Consider the following 23,834-nt stretch of genomic DNA (forward strand, 5'->3'; position numbering starts at 1 on the left):
TTTTTTTTTTCAAGTTACCACACTTTTAAAGATGAAGACTTGGTATTCTGTTAGCTCAAAACAGGGAGATGGAGGGTCGGGAGGTAGTTGGGTGGATGGGAGTGATTGGGTCCCCTCTGCTTCATAGTCTGTAAGAGTGGCATTAAGACTAAGATACCTACTTCAATTTGTCCCCTATTCTGTACCCTTGAACATAGAAATCCTCTAGAGCTCTTTAGACCTATTTCCCACATAATACCTTTCTCCTGGGTCCAAGGTCCAGGGTCCAGGCAGGGGTGAAAAATGTAAATGTTACAGAAAGGGTTAGAGATTGCAGCAACTTTAAGCCTATTCTCTGGGGGTATTTCTCTGTGGCCTTTTCACAGCTATCATTAAGCCCAAAGCTTACACCACGTGGGGAAAGGGCATTTTCATATTGGGTGCTAGATACTAAACTATACAGTATTTTAATCCTTATAGTAACCTCAGCTTCATTTTACAAAATGGCAGAAATGAAGTTGAGAGGCTTAAGTACCTTACCAACCCACACAGTTCTCGGTAGCAGAGTCAAAATTAAGGTCCAGGTCTTCTCTTTGGTATGCTTTTACATGCCAAGGAAAGGAGCCACACAAGAGAGGCTGGGTTATCCAAGATCTTGACTACCTCTTGGTTCAAAAGTCTTCCTCACCTGAATAAACAAGAAGTTGCCTTTTCTTTTAGCAGTGACTGCTGCTGATCTAGGCAGCATGTGTAGAAACAAAAGCTAACCGCCCAGTCCTCAGTATGATGCAGTTTGAGTTCATGAGACCAAGAATGAGAACCTAAGTATAAGACACATGCAATTAATGTGGGTGTCTGAGCCCTAGGATATTCCTAATGAGCCCTCTAAAAGTGGTTTGAGCTTTCTGACCCTAAAAGAAAGAAAGAAACCCTAACAGGAGCAAATACTTTTAAAATAAATTATATGGAACTGCTCCCATTCTGTGGTTGCTTTGGGATGACCAATGGTTTCATTGTTCAAAAGTATACACTTACCAACAAAGTAGATCTTTGGTTACACAGACAGCATATTGTTGATGACTATTTGGCATTTGTTTGCTAAAGTATTTTTAAGTGCCTCTATGCACTGTATGGATTACTTTTTTTAATAGAAAAAGTGAATTCAAAATTCGTAAGCAAAAATTTATAATTTATAAATCTAGGATACTAGCATCTTTTATGATACTTGTATGACCTAGACTCAACACATTCCATTGAGTTAAGTGCCTACATTCTCTGGCTGCATGGCTGTGCCCACTTGCCTCATATATTCCTAAGGACTCATCTTCCCAGCTATCTCAGGCTCTTTGTATTATAGGGGATTAGAACCACTCAATTTCTTGAAAAGAGGAACTATATACCCAGTTCTTCTTCTTCCCTTGTTCCCCGACTATACCTCCAAACAGTTCTCCTAACTTGGGTGTCTGATACCAGAATAGTTCTCTAAGCTGGTGGTGCAAGAGGGGAGAGGTGTCAGTGGCAGGGGCTGAGCAGACGGGAATGTGTAAGGGAGAAGGAACAGAGGTGTGTGTAAGGAGGTAAACCCCATCTCTGAAGTCTGATGAGTCTACTGGGGTTTCTAGCTGGAATAATGTTCAGGGTGATGAAATAAGGAATATGAGTTTTAGTAAATAAATGCAAGCCAGTGAAAATATCAATAAAATATTTTTAATGCCTACAATATCTTTTATACATAAATTGCAAAACTTTTATCTGTATATGCAAAAGTAGATTCTCTTGCAGGTCAACAGCACCAGAAAACAAGCTATGCTATGTAAATGTTTCTTTAAACTTGATTTGTCCATTATGTAAAAGACATGGATTTAATAACTCCAAAGACATCTATATTCCACTCTTAATCATACACTAAACACCTGAATATTTATTTCATCACATCCATTCACAAAATAAATAGTAGTCTAATATATTCAGCACATTGAAAATAATACAACCAGTCTCTCTTCATATATTTATTCTCTTTCCAAACATGTTTTGGTCTCCTGCTATATCTCAGAAATGTACTAACAGCTGCTTTTAAGTTATAAAATACAAAACAGTATTTCTTGGAAAAGATCTTGGGGATTACATTAAAAAATGAAATTTCGAGTTCCCATAGACTTTCTTGTTAACAGTCTTTGAACCTTCTCACGGCACACATGTAAGGCTGCCTGTGACATGTGGTAACCCTGGCCTCCAAATGGACATAATTGCATTTACAGTTTAGAGAAAATACAAAGACAAGTTCTGAAAGTAGCCTTTAAAGAAAGTCCCCCCTGCTTTGACATAGCAATACCTAAAGCAAGTGGGACTGTGCAATCAGAGCTATATGAGTTTTATGAAAACTACTTTCCCTTCACATCGTATTTGAGGATGCCGCATCCATGATCATGTAACATTATTACAATACTGAAATAACATTACTACATTCGTGACTTAACATTATCCAATAAAAGGCACATCTTCAAATATTAATAAAATCTGAAAATCAAAACAGTAGAGGACACATTAAAAATCAAGCACTTAATTTGTAAACTTGATAAAATAACAGCCTATTCCAGTTTCTTCAAAGGTTTGTGAGCTTTTTGTAAGAGTGGTCAGGAGATGCAGAACAAAATGGAAGACAGGATTTGGAAACAAGGCTAAGATTAAAAGATTCAGAACCTTTTTTTTCCTAATGAGCTACAGGAGTGCCCTTTTATAATGCTGATGCTGAAGAAAACTGAAATCAACAGCTGTATTATAGAAGGAGAAATGCAACCAGAGGTGATGACACATAAGGACACAACCTGACTTTTTCTACCAAGTTCTGGAACTTTTAGCTAGCACAATGGTGCCTTTCTGTACAAATAACTGCACAATATCATTGAGTAAAGTGCTAGTAAGCTTTAAGCCACCAGAAATCTTTCAGCTGTGACAAGCACTTGATCGCAACTACAGATTTCAACGAGTCTGAATAGTGAAAAAAATATATTCAAGCAAACTTTTGAAGGGGAAAAAAAAAATCACATAAGTGACAGCAAAAGAAATAATGTTCCAAACCTGTTTTATTACATGGAATATCACACTACCCTTGAATCAGTTTCACTGAAGGTATTTGAGATTGGTAGTCAATAGGCTTTTCTGCCACCAGTGTTTAACGGTTCTATGTGATCATTAGAAGGGTGTTATTCCTAGTGATGAAGACACCTTTCATAGGATTCAACCTCAAAATTAAGTTCTTGCATTTTTAAAGTTTGAAACTCAATTCAAGATGAGTCAAAAGTCTTAAAAGGACTGGTATTCCCATTAAGGATGGGTCATCCCATTAAGGAAGGCTAATAGTGATAATCTATAACACCCAAAGTTGAGAATAAAGAAAGCTTTACGGATAAAAAAGAATATACAAAAACAACTTTTAGACCTGTTGAAGAGTAAGGATTCTTGTAGGATAACCTCACCTACTTCCTAATCCCCACCAGTCAATGGCTTAAGATAGCCACAATGTTTATTACAGAATTGTTCTACAAGCTTATGTCCCACTGTCCCTAACCCTCAGAGTCAAGGACAAATGCTCTCTGGCATCATCATACCTCATTTTCTGTTGCTGACTTTACTTGAGACTTGGCTTCTCTCCAGCCAGAACCTAGGTCAGCCCGATTGGAAGTGCTTGGACTTGAGGCTTAAGAGATATAACAAGTCTATAGATATGACTTGAAGAAAGGTGAGAATGAAGAAGTTCCACAGCCTAGTAAATACCAGTAACAGGGAACATCCTTTCCACATGGGAAAAAAATCTCTTCACAGTGCATAGTTTGAAATAAAAGTGCAATATGGGCAAAGAGAGAAGGTGGTGGTCTTGATACACATGAATTTAGTTTTTGGTTTTTTACCGTTAATCACTAAAGAATTTAAGATAAAAATACAAAGTCATTAACATGCAAAGGTCCAGGGCACCTTGGATTCCAAAATATCTCTATAATGGGGGAGCGGAACGGGGAGGAGGGGAGCCTCACATGTCACTTCCTTATTTTTTAAACTATTATTACTCTTCCAAATCTAATGTTTGAATAAAATAAGTATTTTTTCTTCAATATAAAAATGAAATTTTTAGATAAAAATCAAACAGCACAGTGACCTTGTCTATTTTACACTAAAGCCAACGTAACAATAAATCTGAAAGTAAACCCTGGAAAAGAATATTCTTATATAAAATGGCATAACTTGTATTTTAACTTGGAAAAATTTTTGTTAATTGCCTGATCACCTAAATTAGTGAATAAGAATGCTCAGCATCCAATCCATGAATAATGCAGAATACAATTTATTCTACTTTTTACTTCAAAGTCACAGAAATGACATCCATATAACAGCTACTCTACATTTTCAAGTTCTCAATCCAAACATATAGGTTAGGACAGGTCACTTTATTGCTGGCAGCATTAATGCAAGGGCCAGTTTCCTCATCAAGACAAAATAGATTTGATTGGCAGCCAGGCAGTGCCGTACTCACACATCAGCAGAATTACGGAAGTAAAGGAGCAATCCTTTTGTTTTTTCCTTTTAGAGTAGCAAAGGAATAACGTAAGATTGGCTGACTTGTGAGCGGCCCCACATGAGAGTGCATAGCTCATCAGGATCAAGGGTGGCACCTGTGAACAGTTAGCTTCGTAAGAGCACTCACTGGGTGTTATGTCATCTGCATTACAGATTTCACACTGGAAAGTATCTGAAAATACTTTATGCTCTAACGACAGCCTGCAGATAGATGACAGTATGCATTCCTTCTCCTTGAGTACCCAAGTAGAATTCTAAAATAAGGGGCTTCTTCAGTCTGAAGGCAGGACTTCCTTGCAGCAGACTGTTTTCAGAATTTCACAAAAATAAATAAAAGCAGCAGCTAATGCTTCTTCAGCTTCTTGGCCTTTCGACGTCTCATTTCTTCTTCTTCACGTCTCATTTCGTCTAAATCTTCTTGCATACCTAGTCTTAAACTGTCAGGGAAAAAAAGGGGGTATTTATCAATATACATGAAATTACCACTCTCTTTAAAAAAGCAAAAATGAAATTTCAACTGGGAGCTTACATGGAATGTGCTGATGCACTCAAAATGCCTCAAGCCTTTACCACTGAAAACAGACTAAGCAGGAATATTTTTACCAGGAGCCACTGCCACTGCCTCAAGTTATAGTGGAAAAAAGACCTTACATGTAACCTCAACACCTTAATATTCCCATTACAGTAATAAATATAAACCATCTCATCAGCTTTAAAAAATAAAGAACAAGAAACATTTATTCAATAAATAACATTCTTTTCTTTTCCCTTCCCAACACTTTAGTTTGATATTTTATCTAGTTAGAGGAGGGACGGCAAGAGGGAGAAAGAGGTTTAATATTCTGAGCTGAGAATGAGGTGAATTATTTCACCAAGTTAACATTATACACAAAGTAATCATTTGTTACCCCTACGCAAGAAATGATCATTTATTTGATATCAGGTGGCCAAACAGGAATCAGACATAGGGAATTTCATATTCCTCAACAGGTCCTTGAGGCCAGCGGTGGTACAGGTTAGCAAGACTGAGATGTATCTGATGTGGAAAGGGAATTAAGGATGGGGAAAGAAAAATAACATGCTACAATGGGATCAGGGGAGGCCTCTAGCATTTATTGTGTGCCTACATGGGTGAGTCACTGCACTGGGCAACTTGTACACATTATCTTAATCCTCACAAAACCTCAATGAATGAAAACAGTATATTCTCAGTTTACAAATGGGAAAACAGATTTAAAAGGCTAAGGAATTTGTCTAAAGCCCCACAGCAAGTAGGATTGGAATTCAAACAGCATGGCCCAAAGCCCCTGCTCCCAATGATGCAACTGAAGGAGGGAACAGAAAGGAATTTTTAGGACATTTCTGCACAAACGTGTTACATCTGTGCTTACCTCTTTGCTTCTTCCTTCTGCTGCTCTTTCCAACTACTCTCCATGTAACGTAAGGCATAATCGCTTTCATCTTTGTATCTGATAAGAGAAAATCAAAGTTGTTAAAAAAAAGAAAAACCCAATTTTCTAAAGGAACTACATCCTCCTGTTTTTAAAATCAACATCGTTATAACTAAATCAAACATACATTTAGGATTATTCCTCCTTGTTTGGCAGACAGTGAGGTGGGCAGAGGTTGGGTAAAGGGGAGATTCTAAAGTAAAGACAAATTAAATGACCCCTTAATATTTCCAGAAGGTAACTTCCTGAATCTAATTTTGATCAAAGTACCAATCCAACAACGTTTGCTCAACTCACTCACCTCTATTTACATGACAGTTTATATTAAAATCATGAAAGCACAATATATATGAAAATTATTATATATATATTAATCTCTTTGAGTTTCATGGATTCAGAACAGAGATTGAGGCAGATAACAGCTTGACCAAAAGCATATAGCTAACTTATGACACTACTAAGATTAGGTTTTTAGATCTGATTTTTAATCCAGTTCTTTCTTCCGCTAAATTTTTTTTAAAGACCTTTTCTTACTATTGCCTTCTAATTTCTAATATCCATGACTTCAAAGGAGAGGGCAAGTGCTGACAGATTTACTTATACAGTTGGCCCTTGAACAACATGGGTTTGAACTGCATGGGTCCTCTTACGTGAGAATTTTTTTTCATACTACAGTGCTACACAATCCATGACTGGTTGAATCTACACATGTGGTACCACAGATAGGGAGGAACTGGTACACAGAGGAACCATATATACGGAGGGCTGACTATAAGTTACTTATGGATTTTACCTAACCCCTATATTGTTCACAGGTCAATTGTATACTACCTCATTTAATCCTCCCAAATGTCATTTAAAAAATAACTTACTCAAGTTTACCCAGCTAGTAAGCTGTGGAACTTCCATTCAAACCCCGAGCTTTGCTCTATATCAGTGCTTCTCTAACTTTAATGTGCATGTGAATCACTTGGGAACCTTATAAAGCTGATCTGGATTCAGATCTAAGGTGGGGCCTGAAAGCCTGCATTTCTAACAAGTTCCCGGGTGACGTCAATGTTGTTGGTCCCACACTGCTTGCTGTTCAGGGACCACACTTTTGAGTAGCAAAGTTTTTTACATCAAAGAAAAGCAGGTGTCAGATCAAACTGGCTTTCAACATAGCTCTGTGGATGGCTTTCTGATTTCAAAGCCAATCCATTTCTACTACACCATGCTGCTTCACTCTCATTAAATATATATCTTATAAGGAGAACAGTTAAAAAGGGATATTTTTTGGCCCTCATACAAGTAACTACACAAATAATTCTGCATTAATTCTTAAATATTAAGTGCCAAAAAAGTAAATCTAAACAATCATGCAAGGATTCCTAATTAAGAATTGTATTCAATGCCTCTACTATTAATGTTTATTTTTTTTCCCCATAGCATGGGATTATTCAAAATAAAAAGTATATATATCTAAATCTTCTTTAGCCTTACTTTTTTCGGTCATAGCCAAAGATTTCTCGAATGTGCTTGGATATTTCTTCCTGAGGTTCTCCTTCATCTTCAATAAAATCTTCCATTTCAGAGTCATATTCATCATCATCTTCCTCCTCTTCATATTCTCGCTGCCTTTTGTAACTACCAGGGAAGGGAAGCCTTTGAGGACCTAAGAATAGAAAAGCCATTATTTATAAGATCATTAAAACTTAGTAGTCCCAACAAAGTCCTATGTAAGCTGAGATTTTAAGAACTCATTAAGATGGTAGCCTCGAAAACCAGAGCCAGGGTCATCCCTGGTGGCACAGTGGTTAAGAATCCGCCTGCCAATGCAGGAGACACGGGTTCAAGCCCTGGTCTGGGAAGATCCCACATGCCACGGAGCAACTAAGCAGTGCGCCACAACTGCTGAACCTGTACTCTAGAGCCTGCAAGCCACAACTACTGAAGCCCGCGCACCTAGAGCCTGTGCTCAGCAACAAGAGAAGCCACCACAATGAGAAGCCCGCACGCTGCAACTAAGAGTAGTCCCTGCTCAGCACAACTAGAGAAAGCCCGCGCACAGCAACGAAGACCCAACGCAGCCATAAACCAACCAACCAACCAGAGCCACCAACTGGCCCCCAGCATGAACTCATTACTACATCATCCCTGTTGCTTCATGGTACCCACAAGTAATAGAATTCCTGTCTATCCCAGGGCTTATTAGAACTGTTAAATTTTCTAGCTTAGTAGTTCCTACTCTTTTGGATTTAAAAGACTAGTACAATTTCTTTAAAAAAAATTACAAATCACTAAAGGATCACTAATTTTACTCATGCCAAGAAAAGATGCCAAAGGTAACAATCTACCATCTATTATCACCATAATTCCATTAAAGTTTTAAAAAGTCCAATGAAGTATGACAGATTCTCAGATATGGATAATTGTTCAAACTGAGCAAGTCTGACTTTAAGGAAAAACTCACTGCATCATCCTAATTTCTGTCATTTTGTCAAAAGACTGATTAAAAATTCTGCAAAAGACAGGCACTGATCAATAGACCAGTATCTGGGAAAAACTGCTTTCTAGTCCTTGATTACAGACACTCCCTTTGTTGTTCTACAGTTGTTTTTAATATGCGTGGCTTGTCTCCTTAGCTCGGAGTTTCTTTAACTTTAGCACTCTGACATTTTGGGCCAGATATTTCTTGGTTGTCAGGAAGCTGTCCTGTGCAGTGTAGGATATCAGCCTGGCCTCCATCTAGTAGATGCCAGTAGCATCCCATCCCCAGTTGTATCAATCAAAAATGTCTCCAGACATTGCCAAATGTTCACTGGGGACCAAAGTTGTCTTTGGTTAAGAACCAATGTTTTGACTGAATTAGGTAGTTTAAACTATGGAATCTCATCTTTTGTTTCTTTTTATATTCTCCATGGTGCCTAACAAGTGCTTCAACAAATCCTTAATACTGTGTAGAAACTCTGACCTAGCAGTTATTAGGTACCACCAATGATCCCATACCTTGGGACGGCAGAATCCTACAGGACTGGTAGCTAGGGCCACTGTAAGGACCAGAAACACAAGGCCACCTAAAATAGTTCCTGGCACATAGTGGGTGCTTAACAAATATTTAATGGACAAATAATGCAACAAAAGGCTTCAAGCTTACAAATACACGCCAGTCCTTGAAGACAGGTGTCCATAGTCTTCATGAAGAGGTAAAGATGAACTCATTCATTGAACCACAAAAGGCATATACACTCACCCTGTCTTACAAACCCCATAGCTAAGTTTACTGCACTTGGAGACATTACAGGAGTAAACACAGAAGGCCCTAGATAAGTCTCTTTCTAGAGACTTTTCCAAGCCATGGTTACTAAAGGAACTCTCTGGCATAGGACAGACAAAACATCAGGATTCTATCAACACAAGAATACATTTGAAAGCACATAGAAGAGTTCAGAGGGTCTTTGGTTATATAAAACAAAATATTCTTTCCAATTTCCTAGTGACAAATAAATACTTTTAGGGGGACGGGAAATTTTACCTTGGGCAGATCTGTAGCCAGATAAGGCAGGCTTCATTCCATTCATCTGTCCATTGCTGGATCGGCTGATTATATTCTTGGAAGAAATCGTTTCTGAGACAACAGTGCATTTGGGCTTCAGAGAGGGACCTGAGGTACTAACTGTTCGCCCAGGTCCAAAGCTGCTCACTGGTCTACCAGGGCCTGAACTGCTGACAATTCGTCCAGCTGGAACTACTGATTGGCCAGGGCCATTGACTGACCGCCTAGGGGCCCCTGAGCCACTCACTGGTCGTCGAATGTCATGTGGACCGCTCACAGGCCGCCCAGGGCCACCAGAGCTGCCCACAGGCCGCCCAGGGCCACCAGAGCTGCCCACAGGCCGCCCAGGGCCACCAGAGCTGCCCACAGGCCGCCCAGGGCCACCAGAGCTGCCCACAGGCCGCCCAGGGCCACCAGAGCTGCCCACAGGCCGTCCAGGGCCACCAGAGCTGCCCATAGGCCGCCCAAGGCCACCAGAGCTGCCCACAGGCCGCCCAGAACCACCGGAGCCACTGGTAGGTCGCCCAGGGCAACCTGAACTGCCTGCAGGTCGACCAAGGCCACTTGTACCACTGACTGTCCGTCCTGGGGGATTTAAGTCACTGGTTGGCTTCCTGGTCCCACTGACTGATCGCTCGGGTCCTGAGTTGGAGCTGCCATTCTGGCGCCTGGGCACGGGGCCAGAACTAACTGTGGGCTGAGCAGTTCCTGTGCTAGGCCTCCCAGGGGCCGAGCTGGAGCTGCTGCCTGGCTGCCTGACACCTGGACTCTTGGCCTTATTGTGTGGGGTGACCATGGGTCCAGGCCTGGAACGGCTAGGATGAGGAGATTTTTTGGCTTTGTGCTCAGTAGCAGATTTTGGAGTCCCTTTAGCAGAAGTCTTTGGGATACTTGGTGAACAGGTGCTGGAGTGGGGCTTTCCAGCCCCATTGAAAACAGGTCTGTCACGGCCCTCACAAGGCAAGGGTTGGGCGCAATTGCCAGATACTACTTTGGTCCTTTCTCCTGGCATGGATTTGGATGAAGATAAACGCAAGTGTTTCTCATTAGATGTGCTGGGTCTGGATTTCTTCTCAGCATAAGGAAGGGGAGTACCCTTGGAAGAAGGATGCGTGTCTCCGGAACCTTTGCTAAGTTTTGTGCCCACACTTTCTTTCTGAGAGGGTACTTTTCTGGTTGGTGGTAATCCTGCATCTATCTCAGCTTTCCTTTTCCTCCGCTTTTGTTCAAGGAATTCTCGCTCCCTAAGTTCTTCTGCAGTCATAGGCCGCTCTTCTGTCTTCTTCACTACCTTTATCTCCACCGGTTCGTACTGCTTTTTCTCGGCCAGCCTGAGTAGATCATTGAAGTTCATGAGTGGTGGGGCACTTTTAAGGGGGACCTTTGGCTTGCTCTCAACTTTGGGAGGTTCTTGCTCTTCCTCATACTCTTGCTCTGACTCTGCTTGATTGTATTCTAAGAATTCATCCTCTTCCTCCATCTCAAACTCTTGGTCTGTTCCCTGGCTAGTGTGGGTTTGCATTGCCTGCCTCTTCTTTGACTTCTCCTCAACAGGAATCCCATTGTAACCATGGAAATTATCCTTTGTCCTCTTGGCCATAGCTCTTGCTTTCTTGTCATGTTTTAGCTCAATTCGCTTTTTCACTAGTTCTTCTTTTCTCCTTTTCTCTTCCAAAGCTAAAAGAGGCAAAACAACATATTATTTCAGGGTCTCGATAACAGTATGTTTATCTGAAATCAGTAGGTGGCCAAAACCAAGCAACATTCAAGTTACAGTTTGAAGAAGTTTGAAGACATCTAAGAATCAAATGAGGAAGTCATTAAACAAGTATCAATTTGAGTCATCTTTACATAATGAGTGGGTCACATATGGGTTTTTCTATATGACTAAGCAAGGGAGAGTCTTGGCTTTTAGCTTTAAATATAGAAAATAGTTCATACCAAATAAATATACCAAGTTAAGAGAATATTCGTACCCACTTAACAGTTGTTATTAATTATGAATCAGTGGATACTTAAACTTATTGAATTAGTTTCCTTGTCATTTGCATAAAGTAAACCTACTGCTTGAGTTTACTCGTTTTACAAAAGTGTCCCTATTTTAACCTTTTAGGTAGCACTCTTATTTATTTTTTTAATCTTTTCGGCTGCGTTGGGTCTTCGTTGCTGTGCGCGGGCCCTCTCCAGTTGTGGCGAGTGGTGGCCATTCTTCACTGCTGTGCACAGGCTTCTCATTGCGGTGGCTTCTCTTGTTGCAGAGCACGGGCTCCAGGTGTGCGGGCCTCAGCACTTGTGGCACACGGGCTTAGCCACTCCATGACATGTGGGACCCTCCTGGAGCAGGGCTGGAACCCGTGTCCCCTGCATTGGCAGGCGGACTCCCAACCACCGCGCCACCAGGGAAGTCGCTAGATAGCACTCTTAATAACATATTTTTAAAAATTAAAATACAAAGTAGGTAGAAGCAGATTCAGAACCAAGGTCAAGGGGGAGTTCCCTGGTTGTCCAATGGTTAGGACTCAGTGCTTTCACTGCCGTGGTCCCGGGTTCAATCCCTGGTCAGGAAGCTAAGATCCCGCAAGTCATATGGTACAGCCAAAAATCAAACAAACAAACAAACAGGAAAAGAACCAAGGTCAAAGAATGGAGTTCTTACTGGAGAGCCAATATGGCCAATTAGAAGATATGGTCACTATACCCAAAAAGCTTTTAATTTAAGAGGAAATAAAAGATAACATCCATACAGATGATCAACATTAGAATATACGTAATGCTATAAATACAGCTGACTCAGACACACACAACAAATCCATCAGCCTGTTATGATATTACAAACATCCACTGGTTAGGTACAAGCTAGTTGTGAAGACAGAAGACTTTAAAATTGAGAATAAGGCTATAGATTCATACCTTTTTTCCTGAGCTCTTCTTCTTTTCTTCTGAGAAAAGCCTGGACAGCTGCCGACTGGACACCCTTAACTTTCGGGTCTTTTTTGGGAGGCCCCACTGCCAAACTGTATCTTTTCTAAAAATAAAAACAGAGGAAAAGTTATACACAATTAACTTTGAAGCAATAGAGAGGTTTAAATGTTGACTGAAAAATCTATTCTGAATAATTAAGAGATCACATAACCCACATGAAAACTTAGCTATAAAATTTCAGGCTAAATATGATTATACATGACTATTTTTAGGTGCAGAGTTTCTTTCAACATCCTCAATAATACATAAATGAACAATTGAGAGAAACACTATTTTCAGGCTATTTTCCCAAAAAGATACCTGGCCTGGGGGAACTGAAAAAAATCACCACTAAAACAGATTGAGTGCTTTAGAATTCTGATTTAAAAGCTTAGCCTTCTTCAGAACTTTCCAAACAGAGAAAACTACTATCACAACTGTTTTCCTCCTGAGTACCCTACTCCAGATGATTTTCATAGCTGCTTCATAGGTTACTTTGCTTTCAACATGAAATAATGAGATTCTACTTTGACCATGGGCAAAGCTGGTGGCCAGCCATAGCCAAAAAGCATTTCAAAGAAATTTAAGCAGCAAGAAGGGCCCAAGTCTCCGTAACCTTTAAGTGCAGCTCTATGTTCGTTAAAAAATATTAATTTGCCACACAAACCCTTTTAGACAGGTTTCCATGTCACCCAAAAAGTACTAACATTATCCTGGAACAGATGGTATTTCTCAGGGCTTTGATTTTTATCTAACTGCATTGGGAAATGACTAAAACTAGAATAATGTTCATTTAAACTATAAAAGGAAAAATATTTCCTTTTATTTTATCGTTAGAGAAGTATGATAAACAGAGCTAATAACTCAGACCAAGATGATTAATCTCTAGGACCATTCCAAATTAAATTTATGGGCTAGGAAATAAGAATTTTTTAATGCCCTCCTTTCATCTTAGGCAGATGACATTCTTATCCACTCAACCTGTTGCTGTGCTAGTTAAGAAACACTAACCTATGAGAACAAATTGAGCTACTTAGGAACCAAAAAAGTGACTCCCAAAATGTGTATGAAATTCCTGGAGGAAAGCCAAAGGACTCATGCTTACTACACAGCTGCCAAATAGAAGGCATCCTGAAACAGGCTGGAAGTTCCAGCTAAGTTAGTCTACCAACAAAGCAGCTGGCCAAGGAAGCAGGCCCTAATCCAACCTGAAAATCCTACGTGATAGCAATGCTTGAGACCTGACACATCCCACATAGAGAGAAATTCCAAAAGAGAACATCCAGATTCCTTTCCCAGTCCCCTTGGCTGTCATAATAAAATCCTTTAAGAAGTCCATATCTTTGCAAATTTAGTTGCAATCCTTTCCATAGTGGATTGCGACCCAATATGTAAAGGAGAAAGGAAAGGGAAAGGAAGACAGGAGAAAAAGAATATTGCTTACCTAACTAGATATATAAAATTTATCATGGTTTACAAGAACCTCAAACATAGGCCTTATCCACAGGAAACTCACGTTTTCTTAACAGAAGTGCTACCATGAAGATGATTCAAGTTGCATAAGACACACAGACTCATAAGCAGAGGCACACACTCACTCTACCCCATCCCATCAAGTAGATATGTGAGAAGAGGAAGGGTGGATTTGTGTTGCCAAGGCTCAAGATTTTTCTGTCCCTGCCAACTACATAGCCCAGAGATTCACCTGCCAAATCAGAGCTTACACAGGGCTCCCCCTACCCCAAAATGCCAATATACACATTAGTGTTAATTATTTAAAATAGGATTGGTTTGTTACCTAGGTATGACAGCAGCAAGTGAGCACTTCCTAATTTGATTTCAGGGTAGACATCTTTCTTCCTATCCTGGGACTTAAAGAGGTAGGTAATGGGATATGACTAGCAGAAAAGCTACTCTTGACTGAATACAAGCACTGAACGAGAAAACCACAGTGTCAATGGGGCAGTTTAATGCCTTGTTTACTAAGCTTCAATCATTCGCATATCACCTTCATGATTTTTGCCCTTTTATAGTATACCACTTGTATTATTATTTACTAATTTTAAGAAAACATGTAGATCAAACACCATGACTTATTACTACAGCTTTACCTCACGCAATAATACCCATAAAATGACAGGCTTGAATTTTAGTTATATTTTTCCAAATCCTATCAAAATATATAACTTAAAAAAATGCAACTATGAGAATAAAACGTATTTATGTATCACCTAAAATCATGGTACAGCCAAAGCTACGTGTACTGCACTTTGGGAAACACCGACTGGGAAACATAAGCACAAGAAAGGCAGAACACAATAAAGAAACAAGGGAGGGGGTTCAGGAACTCGGATTCACTCAGGAAAGAATCCCAAAGACTACTTTGAGCTTTTTTCACAGTATACACCTATTTTCATCAATTCACATGCCAATTTCAAATTCCGCTTTTGTTTTTAAACACTGCTAAGTATCCCTTAAGGATACTTATTAAGCTGGCCTCACATTTAACCCAACAATTTTGCTGTCCTTGTCCTGTCCGTATGATGGAGAAGGAATTCAATAAATCTATACGACGTCTTACTTTGCGAGCCTGCTGGGAAACAATTTAAGTAGGACAAGGTCCTACTTGATGAGGCTTAATCTTATTTACTGACACGAGCTGAGTCATAATTAATAGTTTCTTACATCCTCTGTAGCTTGATGCACTCAAAAGCAGATACCAGGAGAGTATTAAAATATTCTCTTAGGCAAAGTTGAGATCAAAACCTAGAAATCTGGGGAGAAAAAAAAAGGGTTGGGTCTCCAGAGATAATAATGATCTTCTTTTTTAACATTTTTAATGAGATTTAATTCACATACGATAAAATCCACCCATTTAATATGTATGACTATATTCATAGAGTTGTACAACCATCACCACTATCTGATTCCAGAACATTTTCACCTTCCGAAAAAGAAATCCCTTACCCTTCAGCAATCATTCCCCATTCCCCCTTCACCTATGCCCCTGGCAGCCACTAATCTACTTTCTGTTTCTATGATTTGCCAGTTCTGGACATTTCATATAAATGAAATCATGCACCTAGTGTACCACTACATAGTGACTGAGATGCATCATAAAATAAGGTAAAATTTAGAAGCCGTAGGTAAATGATTATGTAGATAATTGATTATACAAAGTAGGTAAGATTTTTCAATTAAAAAAACTTTTTTTTCTTCATCTGCTCCAGAATTTCTACGTGAAACTCTCTCTCATCAGATTTTACTGAACACTTACAAGTGTCATCAAAACACCAACAGGGTTACTACCCAAGGCTTTATTAGGCTGGAGTTGGAGAGCCGGAGTAGGGAGCTAGATGGATTCGAGCTTTACAGATGGCAACCTTCCTCACCACGCCACTTCCGACAGCAGTAGCTCCAGCCTGAGCGCCAGCCTGCCCAACACATTCCAGACTTGCCAGCCCCCACAACCACATGAGCCAATTCCCTAAGACATATCCTACTGGTTCTGTTTTTCTGGAGAAGCCTGACTGCTACAGTGGTCTTTCCTATCTTACTACTTTCACTTAGCATAATGTTTTCAAGGTTCATGTTGTAACATAGTCAGTACTTCATTGCTTTTATGGATGAATAATTTTTCATTGTATGGATATACCACATTTATCTAATCATCAGTTAATGGATATTTAGATTGTTTCCACTTTTTGGCTATTATGAATAATGCTGCTGTGAACATCTGTGTACAAGTTTTTCTGTGAACGTGTATTTTCCTTTCTCTTGGGTCTATCACTATAGACGTTCCTAACATTGAGCTGGCTAGACTTTTGAAAAAGGGGTTACAGTCAGACCCTGGTATTAGAAGATTTGCTGTAACAGAATATTTTATTAGACAGTCTCCTTCCCCCACAGAGGTGCCCAGCAGAGAACCATGTGTTGAAAAGAAAGCTTCAGGCTGGGATTACATTATATTCCATTTAATAAGGCAGGAGAACTGTCTGCACTTTCTCCCACATCAGATGGTCACATTTAGCTCTAGCAGCAACACATCAAGATGCATCCACCAATTCTGTATCTGACTCAAGGCACCAGGCTGCTTCATTGTTTGAGCTTCATGAAAAGCAGCTGGACAAGAGTTTCTTTTATCCTAAGTGTATCCATTTTATTATACTGCAAGCCAACTCAGTCATTCTGCTGGGCCCCAGTGAACGATCCACAACAGTGAAAGCTCATGCCATCGAAATACAGTATCAGAGATTTTGCCAATATTTGTAATTCTGAAGCCAAGTGACCTAGAAAATATTAAGTCACTTTTAAACACATGTGTTCCTTGCATTGAAACTATACTGTCATGGTCAGATTAAGAAAATAAGGAGCTTTCAGTCTGGAAATATATGTTCACCAAATATGTTATATTAGAATCAATAGTCAATTCCTTCTTGAAAGCTGTTCTTTACTCAGGAGATAATATATTGTTGTAATTGTAGAAAATATAAATTTCCTGATGGTTTTATATAAATTAGAGGTTTATCATTGGTTACAAATAGGAGTTAGAAATATTCAAAGAATATATCCAGGACTTCCCTGTTGGCGCAGTGGTTGAGAGTCCGCCTGCCGATGCAGGGGACGCGGGTCTGTGCCCCGGTCCGGGAAGATCCCACATGCCCTGGAGTGGCTAGGCCTGTGAGCCATGGCCGCTGAGCCTGCGCGTCCGGAGCCTGTGCTCCACAACGGGAGAGGCCACAGCAGTGAGAGGCCTGCGTACCGCAAAAAAAAGAAAAGAATCCGCCTGCCAATGCAGGGGACATGGGTTCAAGCCCTGGTCCAGGAACATCCCACATGCCATGGAGCAACTAAGTCCATGCGTGACAACTACTGAGCCTGCGCCCTAGAGCCCACGAGTCACAACTACTGAGCCCGCGAGCCACAACTAATGAAGCCCGTGCGTCTACGTCTACAGCCTGTGCTTCACAACAAGAGAAGCCACCGCAATGAGAAGCCCCGCGCACCGCAATGAAGAGTAGCCCCCACCCGCTGCAACTAGAGAAAGCCTGCGCGCAGCAACGAAGACCCAACGCAGCCAAAAAAAAAAAAGAATTTATCCTTAACTTTAATAATGACTGCACAACTTCTACAATCCTCTCAAAACATCATACTCAGGGAATGAATGCAGGCCTGGAAAACCACTGATTTGCATTAGGCTTGCTTAGCTGGGTAGCTAAGAGGGTGAAAATAAAACCACCAAAAAGCATGCTATTCGAGACTGCTATGGGGTCAAATGTAAATTTTACTATTATTGTGTTTAAAAAATATACCAGATTATATAAGATGTATTAATAGTATCAAATAGATACCTCAGAGCCTCTGGTCCAACCTCATGTTAGAAATGGCCCCCAAAAGACAACTGTGTATTTACTGTCTATCACTCACACAATTTGTAGCAGTGTCTGAATTAGAATCTAGGTCTCCTGACTCAGGGGCAAAAGTGTTCCCACTACAACATGCTTCACTTCTAACCTAACCCCAACATTTTCATCTCTAGCTCGAACCTCATTCTTAAATGCCATTCCCTAATTTCTACCTGCCTCTTAGATCGTGCCATTACCCCAAACAGGTCCACCACTGAACTTTCCCTCAACCTCAGACTCTATTTCTGTTAACTATGCTGGCACTCTCCCAAACAGGCTGTATATTTCTGTCCTCCAGTTTCCATATGCTGTTAGTTTGGTCTTTAAATTTCTCTCCCATCAGACTTTACTGTACACTGAGAAGTGTCATCAAAAAAACAATAGGGTTACTGCCCAAGGCTATATTAGGCTGGAGTTGGGGGTAGGGAGCTAGATGGATTCAGGCTTTATAGAAGACAACCTTCCTCACCACTCCATTTCCAAAAGACTCTCCTCATTCAACACAGGGTGGTGATTAAGAGCAAGATCTCTGAAGCCAGTTTGCCTGGACTACATTCTCTGCTCTGCCATGACTAACCCTGTCACTTATTAGCTGTGTGACTCTGGGAACGTTTCTTCATCTCCCTGGACTTCAGTTTCCTGATCTGTAAAACAAGCTTCCATATATAGTTATTATGATGATTAAATTAATTAATATACAAAAAGTGCCTAGAACAGTGCCTGGCACAAAGGAAGCACTATAAATGTTAATTGTTGTTACTCTTATCCTTATTATTCATAAAGAGATTGTCTAGGTAGTGATGGGGAAGAGAAAGAATCTCTGTGGGGCAGTAGTTTCTAAAAGACCCCTTCCCTAAAACACCAGTTCAGAAGTACTGCTCCAGGCTAGAAATCTAAAGCTGCCCCAGGCACTACAAAAGTCATCTTCAGATCTAAGAGTGGGAAATAATCCAGTTATAATCAACTATCGTCAAGGGCTACAAGGTGACTGCCTGCAGAAACTTTTTTGTTGGCCTGTACTATTCTTTAAAAGGAAGTACAGATGGACAAAAAGCACACGAAAAGAGGCTCAACATCACTAATTATTAGAGAAATGCAAATCAAAACTACAGAATGGTCATCATCAAAAAATCTACAAACAATAAATGCTAGAGAGGGTGTGGAGAAAACGGAACCCTCCTTCACTGTTGATGGCAATGTAAATTGGTACAACCATTATGGAGGACAGCATGAAGGTTCCTTAAAAAACTAAATATAGAATGACCATATGATCCAGTAATCCCACTCCTGGGCATATATCTGGAGAAAACCATAATTCGAAAAGACACATGCACACCTATGTTCACTGCAGCACTATTTACAATAGCCAAGACATGGAAGCAACCTAAATGTCCACTGACATAGGAGTGGATAAAAATGTGATACATATATACAGTGGCATATTACTCAGCCATAAAAAAGAACAAAATAATGCTATTTGCAGTGACATGGATGGACCTAGAGATTGTCATACTGAGTGAAGTCAGACAGAGAAAGACAAATATCATATGATATCGCTTATACGTGGACTCTAAAAAAAAATGGTACAAATGAACTTATTTACAAAACAGAAATAGAGTCACAGATGTAGAAAACAAACTTATGGTTACCAGAGGAAAGGGCGGGGAGGGATAAATCAGAAGATTGGGGTTGACATATACACACTACTATATATAAAACAGATAATAAGGACCTTTTATTATCTAATAAAATAGATAATAACGACTGTGTATAGCACAGGGAACTGTTCAATACTCTGTAATGGCCTATATGGGAAAAGAATCTAAAAAAGAGTGGATATATGTATATGTATAACTGCTTCACTTTACTGTTCACCAGAAACTAACACAACATTGTAAATCAACTATACTCCAATAATAATTTTAAAAAAATTTTAAGCTTTTTAAAAATAAAAAAGGAAATATAACCAGCACAAGGAATATAGCTTGTATTTTATAATAATTTTATATGGAGTATAATCTATAAAAATATCAAATGACTATATTGTCACCTGAAACTAATGCAATATTGTAAGTCAACTATACTTCAATTTAAAAAAAAGGAAATGTTACTACTATAAAGTACCTATATTCTTACCCTCAAGGGTCTATAGCTCCCCAAATCCTTATATCCTTATATGAAGGCTTCCCCTTACTTTTTGATCTGAGGGTCACACCAGAGCTACAGTATCTTGTCTGGGATGATTTTCAGACTGATCGTGAGAAAGACCATTTAACTTGCCTCATGCACTACAAGCCATCAATTATAGTTACTTGTAACCTGTAAGAATCCAGATTCTAAGCTCTTCTATTATACTAAACAAGACAACCACTTTGTTTTTGTTAGAGCAACCCAGGGAGAAAAATATTAAGGGCAAGGTTACCAAAAATATCTTTCCTCCTTTAAAATAAACAGAGCTAATAACAGTGACTGGTTACATCACCTTGATCAGCTGTTTTTTTGTATTCAGTTTTCCACTGAGAAATGATAGCATGCCTAATATTTCTAGGCATGATGCAATCCTTCTTTTATTTTAACTAAAACATTATAAAGGTAACTATTTCTCTTAAAAAGAAACAATGTAAAAGAAAGCTGTCTCAATGGGAACTGTTCATTGCTTTTCAAGTCAGATACAGTAGACACATCTTAAAAATAAAAGCCCTGCAAACAGTTCCAAATGGCTGTACAGGTGTTTCAGCTTTTAGCCTCCCTTGGATTTTAGTCCAATCAATGCTAGTGTACTTCTTTTCTGTAGCAAAGGTGTGACACAGGAACTTGATGACTGAAATCAAAAGTCAGCTCCGATAGGATCCAAATGGAAGGTGGGGGAAGAGATGGCTAAAAGAGAAACATGAACCAAGCACTAGAGAGGGATGGAGTTATCTGCAATTACTGCAAAGCCTCTGTGGTGCTCAGACCATAATTCAATCAATAAAGTTTTTGTCAAGCAGGGTGTGTGTGTGTGTGTGTGTGTGTGTCCGTGCAGAAATGTTTTTCTTGACTTGGATGGTGGCTTATAAGGATACTTGCTTTGTAACAGTCTTACACTGTACAATACGTGTTAGATTTCACAAGTGATAGTGTGCTCTAAAAGGCTTTACTTTGAGCTGATAAAGCAAATATTCAATAACTTAAAATAATTAGATGAATCGAGTAAAAACAAGATAATGGATTAAATTAAATACAATCTTGCTCTATTCCTCAATAGTTTCTTCTGTGACTTACTTTCATCTGAAGTAAAAAGATAAGAGTTATAATGCTGATAACTAAATCAAACTTCCAGGCTTACTAGCTTTTGGGGTGGGTGGGAGGGAAAAGCATGCTTTCATGAAGTACATGCCTATGTTCATCTATTAAATTTTAAATGACCGCCAATTTACCCATTTCCCTTTTTGCTTTCAATCTTTGTTATTCCAATCATAGATAAATCGATAATATATATATTCTGAAATACAGACATAGTTTGAAAACTTCTGCTCTAGAAATATGTACTTTTCTCTCAGCAACCATTGGTTTTTAGAATAAGAAACGAGTAACTTGGTTCTGATTCTTCCACAGAATAGTCTTCGGCATCAGGGCTAGTATTATCTATCTCTGAACTCCACTGAAATTGAGTAAGATGTAGAATGAGATATGGACCTAATTTATGCAAATATTAATGTTACTAGATCCAATATCGACTTGTCTAGGACATTTACAGATGCAGAAAGTAATTCTGTCATTCAAGATTTCATAACTTCAAGATCATTCGGAGTATTTGGGATGGGATGTGAATATATATAATAAGCTGATGAATATCAGTTTTATTTACCAGTTATTTTACTATTTTTAGATCAATATCTTCAAAAGAGTAAAAAGAATGAGCCAGCCTCAAAAGACAAGAAAAGCACAGGGGAGGGAAAAAAATATTGCAAATATACAAAAATCTAAGAAATGAATAGTGAGAGCTCAATAAGGTCCAGTTGAATTGACTTTAAAAGAGAGCCATTTGAGCTCTACACCTCATCGCTCAAACTGCAGGTAACACAATGCAATCTATCGGTTTACAGCTGGGCTGTGGTACCCTCTGATGATAGAGAAATGATTAGTTTATGCAAAACAGCTACACCCCCGCAAAGCAGGCACTCTCACTCACTACCTCATTTAAAGTCTTACACCGCTCTGCGAATATTAGCGAATTAGCAAACCTTAGTGAGTAAATGGGACCTAGATTTGAAACAAAGACAAATCTGGAAGACCACAAATAAATGGAAGCTGAAACTATTTCACTCATTCTGTTGGCCAAGGATTTCGTGGAATCCACTCAACTCCCGCCTTGGGAGGTGATAATTCAATCACCTGGTTGGTTGGGAGTGGGTGGGACCACAAGTCAAAGAACTTTTTTGGGAAATCACAAAACGTTTGACCCAAAGATCAGCGGGAAATCGCCTCAAAAGCTATCAGGCCAAGTCCCTAAAATTCCTGAACTCCCCAACCTCTGGGTTGAAGTTTACGCCGAAGCTAGAAACTACTAGCGCTAGATTCCACTATGTGCCAGGCATGGCTCTACTCACCAGCGCAAAGTTGCAGGGTGTTAACAGCCTAAACAAGCCGCTCGTCAGAAGGCTCCCGCCTCGCATCTCAAGCCCGTCTTCACCCCCAGTACTCAGAAGTACATGTCCAAGAGAAAAAAACAAAACCACCAACCAACCAACAAACAAAAACGGCGTCCAGGTCTTTCCTTTCCCGGAGCGGACAGACGGATTCCTGGAAGTTCCATGGGCCACACATTCGGAACTGAAAGTCCAGGATCTCCTACAGTCGCGCCCCGGCTGGTACTTACCGGCACGTTGTTGACACCTTGTGCTTTGGAAGCTATCAGGAGAACTTCCCTGAAGTCCATTCTGGCCGAGGCGGAGGGCTGGGCCAGCCTCTCGGAGAAGAGTGAATCTGCGCCTTAGCGAGGCGACCAGCAACATCCGAATGAACTGCCTGACCAGCCCCTCTCCCACCCCTCCTCTGCACAACCACTTCCGGAGCCTTCCAAAGCTGTCTGCCCACCCCCTTTCCTCCAGCGGCCAGTACCCTTCCAGGTCCGCCGCTTCCCTCGCGATTCTTTGGCGTAACTTCCGCTTTCAGGCTCGAGACACGTAGAAACGTAGTACGTGGCTGTTGGCGTCGGCTCGAAGGGGCGGGACTAAGCCCTTCACCGACCAATGAGACTCGGCCTAGTAAACTGTGGGGTGTGGCCAAGGGAGAATCGCTACCCTGAGGGCCTTGGCTTGAGGCGTGACAATTATGATGCTCATTGTGAGCCCTCGGTAGGGTGGGCGAGGTGAGGGGTTACCTACCAGGCCTGGGTTCGCTGGGTGTCACAGGTGGACGCTCAGGTTTGAGACGGCGGCGTCCCAACAGCAGAACCGACAGGTCTCGAGCAGGGGGTTTCAGTTACCCGTTTGTAGGCACTCGCCAAGCTGCGCAGGCGCAAACCGCCCCGACTGGTCGTCTGTCTTGGGTACACATTACTCAAAGCGTCTTGGCACAGGGCGTGTGTGCTCACCTCCTACACACATGCACGCGTGCCGTGTATAGAGGCGCCCGCTTACAGCTTGTGCCTCATTCAGATAATAAGCCCCATGTAGGGCAGCGAACTGTGTATTTTGCTCAGTGGGTAAATGGAGGAATTTCTCACATACACCCCCGGCCTGGATATACTAGGCCCACTGATCAAAACGTACATATATTTATACGTACATATTCATATTCGTTGGGAGTCCAGTCGAGATTTCCTCTTAAGGTTATCTGGGGTAGTTTTTACTCAGTAAAATACACTAATTAGGCAGGCCTGGGGCTGTGGGTAAGAATAGGCCCCGGTCGACTACAAACAGTAGGGATCTTTCTGGTGTGATTTTA

At 40.4% G+C, this 23,834-nt stretch overlaps 1 protein-coding gene across 2 annotated transcripts; it reads right to left on the minus strand.

The window, feature by feature from the left end:
- Positions 1-86: 86 nt before the first annotated feature.
- SPTY2D1 (SPT2 chromatin protein domain containing 1) lies at positions 87-22,913 on the minus strand. 2 transcript variants are annotated; one of them, XM_060018602.1, is made up of 6 exons: positions 22,765-22,913; positions 12,448-12,562; positions 9,517-11,214; positions 7,485-7,656; positions 5,943-6,020; positions 87-4,988 (listed from the first exon to the last, which is right to left on the minus strand). In XM_060018602.1, exons 1-6 carry the CDS (start codon positions 22,822-22,824, stop codon positions 4,895-4,897), a joined length of 2,217 nt encoding a protein of 738 aa, XP_059874585.1. In that variant the 5' UTR covers positions 22,825-22,913; the 3' UTR covers positions 87-4,894. The 2 variants fall into 2 exon arrangements, with proteins under 2 accessions (XP_059874585.1, XP_059874584.1); XM_060018601.1 differs by lacking the exon at positions 22,765-22,913 and adding an exon at positions 22,496-22,750.
- Between the last annotated feature and the right edge of the window lie 921 nt (positions 22,914-23,834).

This window comes from Delphinus delphis, chromosome 8 (assembly GCF_949987515.2).
Source record: "Delphinus delphis chromosome 8, mDelDel1.2, whole genome shotgun sequence".
NCBI classification, from domain to species: Eukaryota; Metazoa; Chordata; class Mammalia; order Artiodactyla; family Delphinidae; genus Delphinus; species Delphinus delphis.

What these genes read in the sequence shown, in the direction of transcription:
- SPTY2D1 (XM_060018601.1), bottom strand. Translation starts at nt 22,561, where the DNA reads ATGCGAGGCGGGAGCCTTCTGACGAGCGGCTTGTTTAGGCTGTTAACA. An exon ending in CACCCTGCAACTTTGCGCTG is followed by an intron (nt 12,563 to 22,495) that starts GTGAGTAGAGCC and finishes TTTTATTTTTAG; the next exon opens with AAAAGATACAGTTTGGCAGT. An exon ending in TTTGGCTATGACCGAAAAAA is followed by an intron (nt 6,021 to 7,484) that starts GTAAGGCTAAAG and finishes TTCTCTTATCAG; the next exon opens with ATACAAAGATGAAAGCGATT.